General features: G+C 32.8%; 1 protein-coding gene across 1 annotated transcript in view; it reads left to right on the top strand.

The window, feature by feature from the left end:
• ARID2 (AT-rich interaction domain 2) overlaps positions 1 to 14,062 on the top strand; it is a 170,490-nt gene that overhangs the window by 122,114 nt on the left and 34,314 nt on the right. Inside the window, exon 16 of the mRNA XM_032645432.1 lies at positions 5,705 to 5,853. Within this exon, the coding sequence (XP_032501323.1) occupies positions 5,705 to 5,853 (149 nt within the window). The remainder of the gene's footprint in view (positions 1 to 5,704; positions 5,854 to 14,062) is intronic.

Genomic DNA, 14,062 nt, shown 5'->3' with positions numbered 1-14,062 from the left:
ACTCGCCCACGGTTACCAGCTAATATGAGGTAGTACTAGGACTGAAACCTGGGTGTGTGTCTGAAATCAAAACTCATGCTATTAACCCATTTCTCCACTATTCTAAAAGATTTCTTTGTAAAGTCCTAGATATCCCTTTTATATGTAACATATTGATTATTTTAACTATTAGGTTATAGGATGTGAGTACCACCGAATGATAATTTTAGGATATTAATGCTAGAATTTAACATATTGGACATGCATACATCTAACTCAAGCCATAAAGTTAATATATTTTATTCCTAATCTGAAAAATGTGTATAAACTTTTTATGTATTCTCTCCAGGAATGTAGTTTATTTAAAATAGCTACGGTCTAAAGTTGGTATTTGGTTGGCATGTAGAAATTTATAACTTTGCAAGGAAAAAGAGACATAACATACATGGTATCTGTGAGAATGAGAAACAAAAAAACAGGATGTGTATGTATAACTCTTAGCACAGTGCCTGCTACACGGTCTGGCACTCAGTAATGGTGCAGGTATATTTTATCTTTATATATAAGATAAGGTACCTATAAAGGCTAAAAAATTATCAGCTGTTCAAGATGGAATCATAAGTTTCCTTTGAAGGGAGGCTGTTGGGCCTTCTCAAGAGCCTGCTAATAAAAAACCATTTCCATTGTTGCCCAGAGTCTTTAAATTTCTTTATATACTCTCAAAGTTGCATTTTAGGCCTTGGTTTAACACCATTTTATTCACTATTTGAATTGGTACTTTAAAGGGGTAAATGAAATAGAGGAATTTAAATGTGATTTTTTTTTTTTAGCCATACCTTGTTATTTCCACCATTTTAAGGGGTCTGGGGATGTTAAGGAGGCACCTTTACCCCAAGAAGGGACTTCCAGACTTTTGCAGAATGCTCAGAGCTGGAAAGGCTGCAGGGAAACGTCCCTGCTGAGAATGGCCAATGGGTAATCCTTCCTAGTACCATTGTTACTTAATTTTTCTTTGCTCAGTTTTGTTCCTTCTTACTCCCATTAATCAGCTGTATTAATTTCATTACAGAAAAAAAGCTAGCAACAAATAAAGGAGAAAGATATGTGAAAGTAATATAGCCATAGATTTTGTTTTTAAGTAGTATTTAGCTGGGTAGGTTATATAAATACAAAATAAATTGTACTTCAAGGCACATTTCTTTATTTGTAACTATTTTTTTTCAATCTGTTACATTTGCAAGTTAGAGTGCAATATGGGTACCGTTTCTGAAGGCCGTACTCTCTTCCACTATTCATGAATTTGTATCTGCTGGAGGCATAGTATTAGATTGGCATGTAAAATAATAAAAATGAAAGAAAATTAGTTATAAATACTTACCTAAAGACTTGTCTTTTTCAGGAGCATGTAAAACACATGTTGAGTATATCTGTATCTGTTCATCCCATGATCTGATGCCATACCTAATTCTTGTATATAAAGATAGTTTACTTAAGGATGTACTTATTTAAGGCATTTTATAGATGCCGCTCCTCAGTTTCCTGTCCTTCATACATGAATCCTTTCTGAAATGGTGCCAACACTGAATATGGGTATCTTCCTGGTCCCTTTCTTTCTTTGATAAAGCGTTTGAAAAGTTACTCAACCCATCAGAAAGCATACCTGCAGCCTCAAGGGGGCAGTGTTTAGTCATAGCCATAGAAAATCATTTTAGCAAGAGTCACAAGAATGTCATTTTAATGTTTTTTTTTTTAAAGAGTATTACTGCTTAGATTAGTAGACTAGTAGTACACTGTAATAACTAAAGTCATTACCACTAAACCTATATTTTTGTTTACATTTCAATGTGTTCTTATAAGACAGGCTTGGTATGTATATATTATCTAGTTATACTTAATAAGAGGAAAAAAACTGGATAGTTTAGGAAAATAAGGGAATATTAGAGCAGAAAGAGCCTTAGATATTATCTTGTCCATAACCCTCATTTTTAAGAGTTGAATGAATTCTCCCACTCTCACAGAGACCTCTTTTCCAGTGATTTCTGTTATTGTCTTAATTCTGTTCTCTAAAGATCTGTACTACACTTAGACTAAATGTAATCTCTTTTATATCACATTTAGACTAAATCTAATTCTTTTTCCTTACAAGCATTTAAAAGTATCTCTCCTTACTCACCTCTTCTTTAGAGTGTATTTTCCTATTCATTTCAATTAGACCTTAGGTGTTATAGTGTCTGGTTTATTCATCATCCTGTTCACCTCAACCGGTTCCATTTTCTAAGTGGCTTTCAAAATGTGTAGCTAGAATTGAACACAGTATTTCATTACTACTTAGTAAATAATTTATTTTGAGAAAAATAAATTATGACTTTGTAGTTTTTCTAACACAGTTTGAATGTTTAAATTTTAGTCTTATTCTAAGGTTTTTTTAAAGCTTAATATTAATAAGAAAGTAAACATTTAAGAACTTCAAATCCCGTCATATATCAGAAAGTATCATCAGTACAGTCTAGACTTTTCAGCCGTAGTTTATTCTTGAAAAGATGATAAAGGCAAGATTATAATTTCTTATTTTAACAAAAAGAAATATCTTTGCCAAAAATAAAACTGCTACATTAACATTTTTAGATAATTTTACATTACAAAAGGAATCAGAATTATTTCATATTCTTTGTATAATTTTACTTTTCTGGTCCCACACTACTGGAGAGGTACTATAATATGAAAAATTAGTTCTACCTCAATAGAGTAGAGCAATGGTAAAGAATATTGCCGAAGAGTGATCATTCCAAAAACATGGTTTTGAGACCTACTTTTACATTCACATTTGAGTTAGGGTTATGGTTAATGATCGGGCACTTTTACATCCTAAAAGAAATGCATTTTGCATCTTATGTAAAAGACCTAGTTCTTAAAACATAATTAAGTAGTACTTGGAAAAACATGCAATACAATATAAACAACCTATTTAAAAATTAGTTTTGTTGAAAGAAATGTAATTTTTTATTATAGGAGGAAACCTAAAAACACTCCTTTAGTCAAAGAAAATATGAGTCTTGGAATTTCTCACTTGGTACCTTTTATAAGTACTGTACTTCTTTTTGTTTCGTTGATATATTTATCTCTGTTTAATTTTTTTTGTTGTTTCTTGTTTTTTACTGTGAAAATTTTTAAACATACAGAAAAGTAGAGCCAATAAGCCTCCATGTATCCTTCACCCAGCTTTAGATATGGTCACCATTTTGCCTTTCTAGTTTCATTTCTTCCCCACCACCATTTTTTTCCCTGAAGTAAAGTAAATCCCAAACATTATTTCATTTCACCAATAAATACTTTAGTATATATTTATAAATACTTTTAAATATATATATATATATATATATCCATTATATGGATAATAGTAGTTTAATATTATATGACACCCAGTTCATGCCCAGTGTTCCCTAGTTGTCTTTAAAAATGTGTTTCTTAAACATTTTGTTTGAATTAGGATCTACAAGTTTTCTGCACATTGCATTTGGTTAATATGTCTTTTATTCCTTCTTAATTTAACAGATTGGATTAACTGCAGTTATCCTTGCCACATCCCTCATTAATCATTAACAATTGGGGCTAAAATACCCTATGATTCCCTGTTATTTAACTTTTCTGTATGAGACCAGTAAGAGTTCTACATTGAAGAAGAAAAAATAGGGTAAAGCTTTGTTAGCACTTATAAAAACAAAAATAAGCTTAATTTACAAATATATGACAGGAGAGTCAATAAAATACCAAATGTAAATGGTAATAGTGTAGGGAACCAGAAAGTTCATTATGGAGGATAGCTCTGACAAATTTACCCTTTAGTTAAAATTCTGGGATTATATTTGTGTCAGTATTTGTATTTGGCTCAAACTGATCCTTTTGGCTACTCCTATTTATTAGAGTTTCCTGGAATTTTTTATGCAGTATTTTCATTTCAAGGAAACGGTTTGACTAATTTTTTGCTGTTGTTGTTGTAAATAGATTGATTCTAATGTTATCTTCCCTTCCTTTCTCTCTGATCCTCTTCTCTCCCCACCCCCACCCCCACACCCCCCAGTTCTGCTTTCTTACTCTTAGTTTATATGGCTTTAAGAATCCACAGGTGAATGATTGTCAATCCATGTTCCCAGCTTTAACTTCTGTTGATAGATAATTGCACTTATTGATCTGTCCCTGTCTCCAAAGTGAACTCATCATCTTTCCTCCAAAATATGGTTTCCCTCTGGACTTTTCTATTAGCATAAATAATAATTGTAACAATTGGCATTTACTGAGAATCAGAGCCAGGCTCTTCATGTATAGTTTCTCTCGTCTTCCCACCATCCCAAAAGTTAGATTTTATTATTTACACTTTATAGATGAGGGAATTGAGGATCATAAAGGTTAAATAGTTTGCCCAGGGTCACATAGCTAGTTAAAAGGTAGATTGAAATTCTGAGTCCTGATCTGTCAAGCTGGAAAGTCCACATCCTACCCATGATACCTGTACTGCCCTAAAATGCATGTTTTTCATGCATGTATATGTTTTCTCACTAACAACATGATAAAATAATGAGTGGGACCCTATTAGAGAAATAACTTCAATCACATCCCAAAGTAGATTTTTTTTTTTCTTAGAACTTGGAACTCAAAAGTTCTTATGACTTCACATTTCTAAGAACCTTTTCTTTTGGCATTTTATTCTCTTCATTTATTCATTTTTATGCTGTGGCCTTATGTGTTTGTGTTTTGTCTATTTTTAAAAAATTATTATGACTTTCAGTAAGAGGTTTTCAGCAATTTTTAACTTAATTTTGCTCCACTATTTCCAATATTACCTTATAAATAAACAAATATATTTAATATTTTCCCAAAGTTTAAATGTATTACCTTTAAACAATGTTTTGAAAATGATGTGCTACCATTTCTGTGAGAAATTTAGTATTTTTTCCTTTGTGGTATGTATGTTATGAGTGAAATCTGAATTAAACTTCAAAGAAAATGTATTGCCTCAAATTGTTTTAAGCTACATTATAATTATTATGTGTTTTTCAGAGAGAAAGGATGGGATATAGAAGAGAAAAAAATGTAGCTTATATTAAAAAGACTTATGCATACAATTAGAATCCTTGTATTATCCATCAAAACTTATAACCGAGCAACTTTAAAGACTAAAATTGTTAGTTAAAATAGCTTTTGCTGCAAAGTAATATTTACAACATTTTACTTATATGGTTACATCATTTTTAACATCTGAAATTCCCTTTGCTTTATACTATATATTGTTTTATATTCATTCAAATCTTAAAGGAAATATTATACAAAGAAGAAATAATTTGCAGTTGATTTTTTTGTGAAGAATATATGTAAGTAAATCAAATGGGTGAATTTATAATAAATTTCTCTTTTTAATCTATAATTGTGTTTCTACCCAATTTTATTAATTAAAAAAATCTTAATTCTAAATAATGTATATTCTGTGATAGTAACAACAATGCAATCTTGCTCTAATTCATTTGAAATGAATTTGACTTCCTAAACATATTTCTAAAATTAGTTATCTCTTAAAAGAGTTTCTAAAAGGTAATCATTAAAATTACAAAGATAAATTTTATATGTTGGAAGTGCATAACTATCAATGTAATCAAATTCATAAGCCTATGCTATAAGATATGAATGTTTTTCAGTGTCATTTCACAAACTGTGTGGTTGTGCTTTTTCACAGAACACTCCTATGACACCTTCACCAGCTGTTCAAGTACAGAGCCAGCCTAACAGTTCTCAGCCTTCTCCATTCAGTGCATCTAGTCAACATGGAGATCCAGTGAGAAAACCTGGGCACAACTTCATGTGTCTGTGGCAATCTTGTAAAAAGTAAATGGCAGTTCTATTTGATATATGTAAATGCTCTTTATTCTGGAATGCCTTTGTATTTAAATTCCTGTCATCTGTAGTTTCATGAGAATTTTCTTTTGAAACCACTAACTTTTTAGCAAAAATATTTTATGTTAGAAGTGATATTTACGTAGATCCAGTGGTACCTAAGCCAAGAAATTTATATAAATGGTGGAAAGAGCTTCATTGCCTTATGGTAGTTATTAGAGAATATTTCAGTATTAGTTTTTAACAAAAGAAAATCAGCTAAGAATTTGATTTTATATTTGCCTATGAAAAGAGATAGGTTTTTTAAAGTGACTTGAAGTTAGTGGTAGTAATAGAATTCCTATATAACAGAAACTTAAAGATAATCTCTTATTGAAGAATGATTTGTCTTAAATTTGAGTTTAAGATGGACACCCCATGAAAATTTTAAAAACCATATTATCTCACAGTTTAATAACTAAGATGAACAATAAGTGGAATTGAATTTCTTAAACAAGGCTTTCTTAGACTTAAAGGAAAACTTGTGAATAATACTGAACTTGAGAATAATATTGTTTAAACTAAAATCTCAGTTCCTGTAACAGTACTCAGCTAAGAACCTTTGCCTTGTCACTTTTTAAGAGCTCTAGGACTAAGGCACTTGTCTTAATAGACATAATATCCTTCATTTTTTTAGATATCAAAGATGCCATTTTACTTTTCCTAACTATAGCAGAAACTGCCTCATCCTTTTGAAAATTGTATTTGCTATTCATAATTTTTATGATATAGACAGATTTCATATATAGATTTGTTGTAGGATTGTGGCTGTCAGTGTAGCCTAGGGATTATTAATAGTATGCAGAATTTCTTTGGACAGTGTTTATCAAACTTTAAATCTCAACCCAGCAGTGGGGTCATGAAATCATTTTGGCAAGTCTACCAGGAGGGTTTTGCTTGTTTTTCTTTTCAGTAAAAAAGTGAATAAAATATATCAGATTCCATTATGTTGGTAAGGGTAAGTATTGTTTTCAGTTATATGTGTATATAAGTATGCATATCTAGGTCATAGTGTAAAAATCTGTCAAAAAGCTTGTTTAAAATTAGTGCTTTAGGTTCTGTTTCTTTCATTTATTTAATTTGACCATTTTTTTAAAGTTTATGTTGTAAGTTAATTTGAAACTTTTTTCACTGATGTCAAATTCTATTCTTTACTTTTTTTTTTTTAGATTTTGTTTTTTGTTTTTCCATTGCAAAATAGTAGCTGATGGAGTAGGTAGTCAGTTAATGCTGTTAGTTGACTAAAAAGTTTCAGAATAGCTTCTTTAAATGAAGTGTTAGAGTATTTCAAGAAAAAAAAATTTGCTGGAAGAGTTAATGAACCTAAATGCACAGCAGTTTCCCATCTTGCTAGTAGGATTAGTGTTACAAAATTTGATGATCTACCTCTTCTTTTTAAGTCTTTTCTGGAAAAGACTCAACAAGACTTCTTAGACCTTATCAATTTTTAAAGTCTTTTTAGATACTGCATTTGGTAAATAAGTTCAGTTTGATTCTGCAGATACTTACTGAGCACCCTTTTAGAAGGGTTCATGTGCTAGGAGGTAGAGATAAAAGATCACTCTGAGCTTTTAGGGAAGCAGATCCAAAAAACAAATAAATTACAGTTTAAATAAGTACTGTACAAAGATAGTCTTACAGCGTTACTGGCAGCATAATGGGCAGTTAATATAATGCCGGGGTGGTTAGAGAAGTTTTGCTATAGACATTTCTTTTGAGTTGGTTGTTAAAGAATGAGTAGGAATTTGTCATGCAAAAATAATTCCAGTCAGCATAGCAAGTGCAGGGAATTATAGAAGGAGCTAGTTATGCCCAGGGAACTATGAGAAGCTTAGGATACCAAGAGCATAAGGATGTGAGGAGAGTAAAGGCTTTTATTACAGTTGACCCTTCATATCTGCATCTGAGGGTTCCACCGAACATGAATCAAAAATACTCCCCCCAAAATTCCAGAAAGTTTAAAAAAGCAAAACTTGAATTTGCCGTGTGCTGACAGCTATTTACATAGCATTTGCATTGTATTAGGTATTATAAGTAATCTATAAATGATTTAAAGTATATGGGAGTATATGCTTAGGTTATATGCAAATACTTTGCCATTTTATATAAAGGACTTGAGCATCTGCAGATTTTGGTACGTAAGGGGGACCTGGAACCAATCCGCAATGGATACCAAGGGATAACTCTATTCATTTTTAGTTTCAGTTCCAAGTGGAGTAATCCATGTTGTAGCTATTGTCCCTACATAGCTATGCTCTAATTTCTTTAATATCTGATCAAAAATAGTAATGAAGAATCTTCCTTGTTGCAATCAGATTCAGAACTAAAATTATTTCCTTCACTAATATATTATTGTGAAATGCGCCATTCGCCCTTACATCACACGTATTAGTAATTACTAATCTTTTTTAATCTGCAGGCATGTATCTCTAAAAATTGAGGACCCTACTCTTTAACCATAAGTTATACCCCTGCAGAAAAATAACATTAATTTCTTCAATATTATAAGTTCTTCAGATAGCCAGTCAGTGTTTACATTTCTCCGCTTGTCTTCTGTTTACTTAGAGTTTGAACTGGAATCCAAGATTCAAACATTGACTCTGGTTGAAGTCTTTTAAGTCTCTTTTAATCTGTAGATTACCCCTCCATCTCTCAGTTTTTTTCCTCGCAGTTTTTTGTTGATAAAAGCAGGTCATTTGTCCTGTAGAGCATCACAGTCTGATTTTGCTGCTATTGTGTAGCATGTTACTCTGACCTTGAATTTTCTGTAAGTTAGTAGTTAGGTCCGGATGTTTGATCAGATTCCAGTTTGATTTTTATGAAGTGTGTTTGAGAAATGGCATTGTGTACTTCCATCAGGCGATAGGTACTATCTTGTGTCTCTTTTTGTGATGTAAACAGCCATTGAAAATTATGGCCTAGATACATTATTTTATTGTTTATAAAATGTAAAACTTTCCTTTTTATCAACTCTGATTTCTCTAAAGAATAGTTTCTAGAGAAAAGGCAAGAGAGATTATTATTTCTCTTATTTACCAATTTTTAAAATAATGAGTTGTTTACTAACACTGCAGAAAGCTGACTATGAGGTTAGGTTTTCTATTTTTTAATTTGCTTCTGATTTTAGTATCATTGGGAACGAACTTATAAACATAAACATATTTGAAGTATTTCAGTGCATTGCAGTTATTATATCCTTCTTAGTGTTCAACTTGTCCCATCTTTGGCCAGTGAAGGCCTCTTCAAGCTGGTTATGGTCTTAATATGTCTTTGATAGCTTCCTTGCTCTCTGTTAGATGGAATGTTCCAGACTTAACTTGTATATTTCCTGCCCCATATGGGGAATCAACTATTTCTCCAAGGACGTCTGGTGTCTTTTAACGGGAAATGATATTTAGTCTAGGCTTCAGGGAGTACCCATTGCTTTTAAGTTGGTTATTGCTTCTAGGACTTTTCAGTGGACAGACTAGAAAAACTAATGGTTTTTATTTCATGTTTAGAAAGACCTTCTCAATGCTTAGATCATAAAATACACATTTTGTTGCCTTCTGCACTTGAATATTTTTTTTGATCCATCTGTAATTTAGTTTCATGTATAAAGTGAAGTGTGAATCTAACTATTGTTTTCCAAATGACTAACATATTGATGAGTGCATTTTTTCTTTAGGCATTCGAATGGCCACCCTCGATGTGTACTAAATTTCTGTATGCTTTTTTCTGTTTCTGAATCACTTGTTATCCAAGTGGTCTCTGTCCTTATCATACTGTCACTTTCAGTTTTGATGTTGGATGGCAAGTTCCACCTCCTAATTTTCTTTTTCAGTGTTTCTCATTATTGTTCCAAGCACTTACCTTGCACCAGGCACTGTGTTAGGTTTTGAAATTAGAGTGATGTATAAATCAGATATTTATCCTTTCAAATGAACTTTAGAATGTTTCCAGAGATTCCCCCAGGAAAGCATGTTGGGATTTTCATTTTAATTCCTTTTAGTGAATAGGTATTTTTGTTTGTTTTTAGGTAGTGACTATTTTTCCAGTATTGATTTTTTCCTTACAAGAAAAAAGTATCATCCCATGGTATTATAGTCTTTTTCACCCCAGTAGAGCTTTAACATTTTCTTCACATAAATCCTGCAACTTTATTAAGTTTACTGCTAGTTATAGTTCTTTTTTCTTGTTAACCATAAATGATCTTAACTTCTACTGTATTTTTAACTGGTGGCTGTTTTCTGTATTTATGCCTCTTAGTTTGTCCTCTCATCCAATTATAATATCTAATGTTTCCAGAACATTTATATAATAGTAGAGTGGTAATATTTATCTTCTTTCTTTTTTTTTTTAATCCCTGTCCTAAAAATGTTGTGAGGGTATAGCCCCATTGCATGTACACTTGTTTATAATGTCACAATGTATTGTTATACTAATTTGACATATGCATCATAAAACATGCACAAGCCAGCAAATAAAAGAGAATCATTTAGGGCTTCCCTGTTGGCTTAGTGGTTGAGAGCCCGCCTGCCAATGCAGGGGACACGGGCTCGTGCCCCGGTCCGGGAAGATCCCACATGCTGCAGAGCGGCTGGGCCCGTGAGCCATGGCCGCTGAGCCTGCGCGTCCGGAGTCTGTGCTCTGCAACGGGAGAGGCCACAACAATGAGAGGCCCGTGTACCGCAAAAAAAAAAAAAAAAAAAAAAAAAAAAAAGAATCATTTAAAATGGCACAAACATTATAAATGACTTTAAAATGTATATTATTGTGTTTATAACATATTTGCTCTTACTAAAAACTCATCATTATTAGTCACACTTTAAATAAGAGCAATGTAATTGAATAGCCTTCATTTTTCATTTTTAATCTTAGTTAAATACAATGTGATGAAGCAGTACTAGGTTCAGTTTATTTTGAGATTTAATTTTAATGGCTGTCAGAGTAAAAAAAGATTAAAAAAAAATACTTAGACCTAGATGGAAGAAATACTCTTGAAATCATGAAATTCATCTTTTTAATTTCATGCATAATTATGCTAATGTTTTGTTGCTATTGAAATGGAGCTGTTAAACAGCTTGTTGTTCTTGCAAACTAATTGAATGATACTGCATTTTATTTATTTATTTATTTGTTTGTTTATTTTAATTGAAGAATAGTTCATTTACAATGTTGTGTTTGTTTCTGGTATACAGCAAAGTGATTCAGTTATATATATGTTTTTTCAAATTTTTTTCCATTACTGGTTATTACAAGATATTGAACATAGTTCCTTGTGCTATAAAGTAGGACCTTGTTATTTATCTATTTTATTTAATGTAGTGTTTATCTGTTAATCCCAAGCTCCTAATTTATCCCTCACTACCCCACTTTGGTAACTGTAAATTTGTTTTCTGTGTCTGTTGAATCTGTTTCTGTTTTGTAGATAAGTTCATTAGTATAATTTGTTTAGATTCCACATATAAGTGATATCGTATGATAGTTGTCTTTCTCTTTCTGACTTACTTCACTTAGTATGATAATCTTTAGGTCCATCCATGTTGCTACAAATGGCATTACTTCATTTTTGCCTGAGTAATATTCCATTGTATGTATGTGTGTGTGTGTGTATATATATATATATATATATAAATATATATATACACCACATCTTATTTACCCATTCATCTGTAAATTGACATTTAGGTTGTTTCCGTGTTTTGGCTATTGTGAATAGTTCTGCTATGAACGTTGAATTGCATGTATCTTTTCAAATTAGAGTTCTCTCCAAATATATGCCGGGGAGTGGGATTGCAGGGTCTTACGGTAACTCTATGTTTAGTTTTTAGTTTTTTAAGGAAGCTCCGTACTGTTCTCCATAGTGGCTGCACCAATTTACATTCCAGCCAACAGTTAGGGGTGTTCCTTTTTCTCCACACCCTCTCCAGCATTTGTTATTTGTAGACTTTTTGATGATGACCATTCTGACTGGTATGAGGTGATACCTCACTGTAGTTTTGGCTTCCATTTCTCTAATAATTAGTGATATTGAGCATTCTTTCATGTGCCTATTAGTCAACTGTATTTCTTCTTTGGAGAAATGTCTATTTATGTCTTCTGCCCATTTTTTTTTTTTTTTTTTTTACATCTTCATTGGAGTATAATTGCTTTACAATGGTGTGTTAGTTTCTGCTTTATAACAAAGTGAATCAGTATACATATCCATATGTTCCCATATCGCTTCCCTCTTGCGTCTCCCTCCCTTCCACCCTCCGTATCCCACGCCTCCAGGCGGTCACAAAGCACCGAGCTGATCTCCCTGTGCTATGTGGCTGCTTCCCACTAGCTATCTACCTTATGTTTGGTAGTGTATTTATGTCCATGCCTCTCTCTCGCTTTGTCACAGCTTACCCTTCCCCCTCCCCATATCCTCAAGTCGATTCTCTAGTAGGTCTGTGTCTTTATTCCCGTCTTACCCTTAGGTTCTTCATGACATTTCTTTTTCTTAAATTCCATATATATGTCTTAGCGTACGGTATTTGTCTTTCTCTTTCTGACTTACTTCACTCTGTATGACAGCCTCTAGGTCTATCCATCTCATTACAAATAGCTCAATTTCGTTTCTTTTTATGGCTGAGTAATATTCCATTGTATATATGTGCCACATCTTCTTTATCCATTCATCCGATGATGGACACTTAGGTTGCTTTCATCTCTGGGCTATTGTAAATAGAGCTGCAATAAACATTTTGGTACATGACTCTTTGAATGATGGTTCTCTCAGGGTATATGCTCAGTAGTGGGATTGCTGGGTTATAGGGTAGTTCTATTTGTAGTTTTTTAAGAAACCTCCATACTGTTCTCCATAGTGGCTGAACCAATTCACATTCCCACCAGCAGTGCAAGAGTGTTCCCTTTTCTCCACACCCTCTCCAGCATTTATTGTTTCTAGATTGTTTGATGATGGCCATTCTGACTGGTGTGATATGATATCTCATTGTAGTTTTGATTTGCATTTCTCTGATGATTAATGATGTTGAGCATTCTTTCATGTGTTTGTTGGCAGTCTGTATACCTTCTTTGGAGAAATGTCTGTTTAGGTCTTCTGCCCATTTTTGGATTGGGTTGTTTGTTTTTTTGTTATTGAGCTGCATGAGCTGCTTATAAATTTTGGAGATTAATCCTTTGTCAGTTGCTTCATTTGAAAATATTTTCTCCCGTTCTGAGGGTTGTCTTTTGGTCTTGTTTATGGTTTCCTTTGCTGTGCAAAAGCTTTTAAGTTTCATTAGGTCCCATTTGTTTATTGTTGTTTTTATTTCTATTTCTCCAGGAAGTGGGTCAAAAAAGATCTTGCTGTGATTTATGTCATAGAGTGTTCTGCCTATGTTTTTCTCTAAGAGTTTAATAGTTTCGGGCCTTACATTTAGGTCTTTAATCCATTTTGAGCTTATTTTTGTGTATGGTGTTAGGGAGTGATCTAATCTCATACTTTTACATGTACCTGTCCAGTTTGCCCAGCACCACTTATTGAAGAGGCTGTCCTTTCTCCACTGTACATTCCTGCCTCCTTTATCAAACATAAGGTGACCATATGTGCGTGGGTTTATCTCTGGGCTTTCTATCCTGTTCCATTGATTTATATTTCTGTTTTTCTGCCAGTACCATACTGTCTTGATTACTGTAGCTTTGTAGTATAGTCTGAAGTCAGGGAGCCTGATTCCTCCAGCTCCGTTTTTCGTTCTCAAGATTGCTTTGGCTATTCGGGGTCTTTTGTGTTTCCATACAAATTGTGAAATTTTTTGTTCTAGTTCTGTGAAAAATGCCAGTCATAGTTTCATAGGGATTGCATTGAATCTGTAGATTGCTTTAGGTAGTAGGGTCATTTTCACAATGTTGATTCTTCCAATCCAAGGACATGATATATCTCTCCATCTGTTTGTATCATCTTTAATTTCTTTCACCAGTGTCTTATAATTTTCTGCATACAGGTCTTATGTCTCCTTAGGTAGGTTTATTCCTAGATATTTTATTCTTTTTGTGACAGTAGTAAATGGGAGTGTTTTCTTGATTTCACTTTCAGAATTTTCATTATTAGTGTATAGGAATGCCAGAGATTTCTGTGCATTAATTTTGTATCCTGCTACTTTACCAAATTCATTGATTAAGTCTAGTAGTTTTCTGGTAGCATCTTTAGGAT

This window comes from Phocoena sinus, chromosome 10, assembly GCF_008692025.1.
Source record: "Phocoena sinus isolate mPhoSin1 chromosome 10, mPhoSin1.pri, whole genome shotgun sequence".
NCBI classification, from domain to species: Eukaryota; Metazoa; Chordata; class Mammalia; order Artiodactyla; family Phocoenidae; genus Phocoena; species Phocoena sinus.
This window is presented reverse-complemented; position numbering and strand designations above follow the sequence as displayed.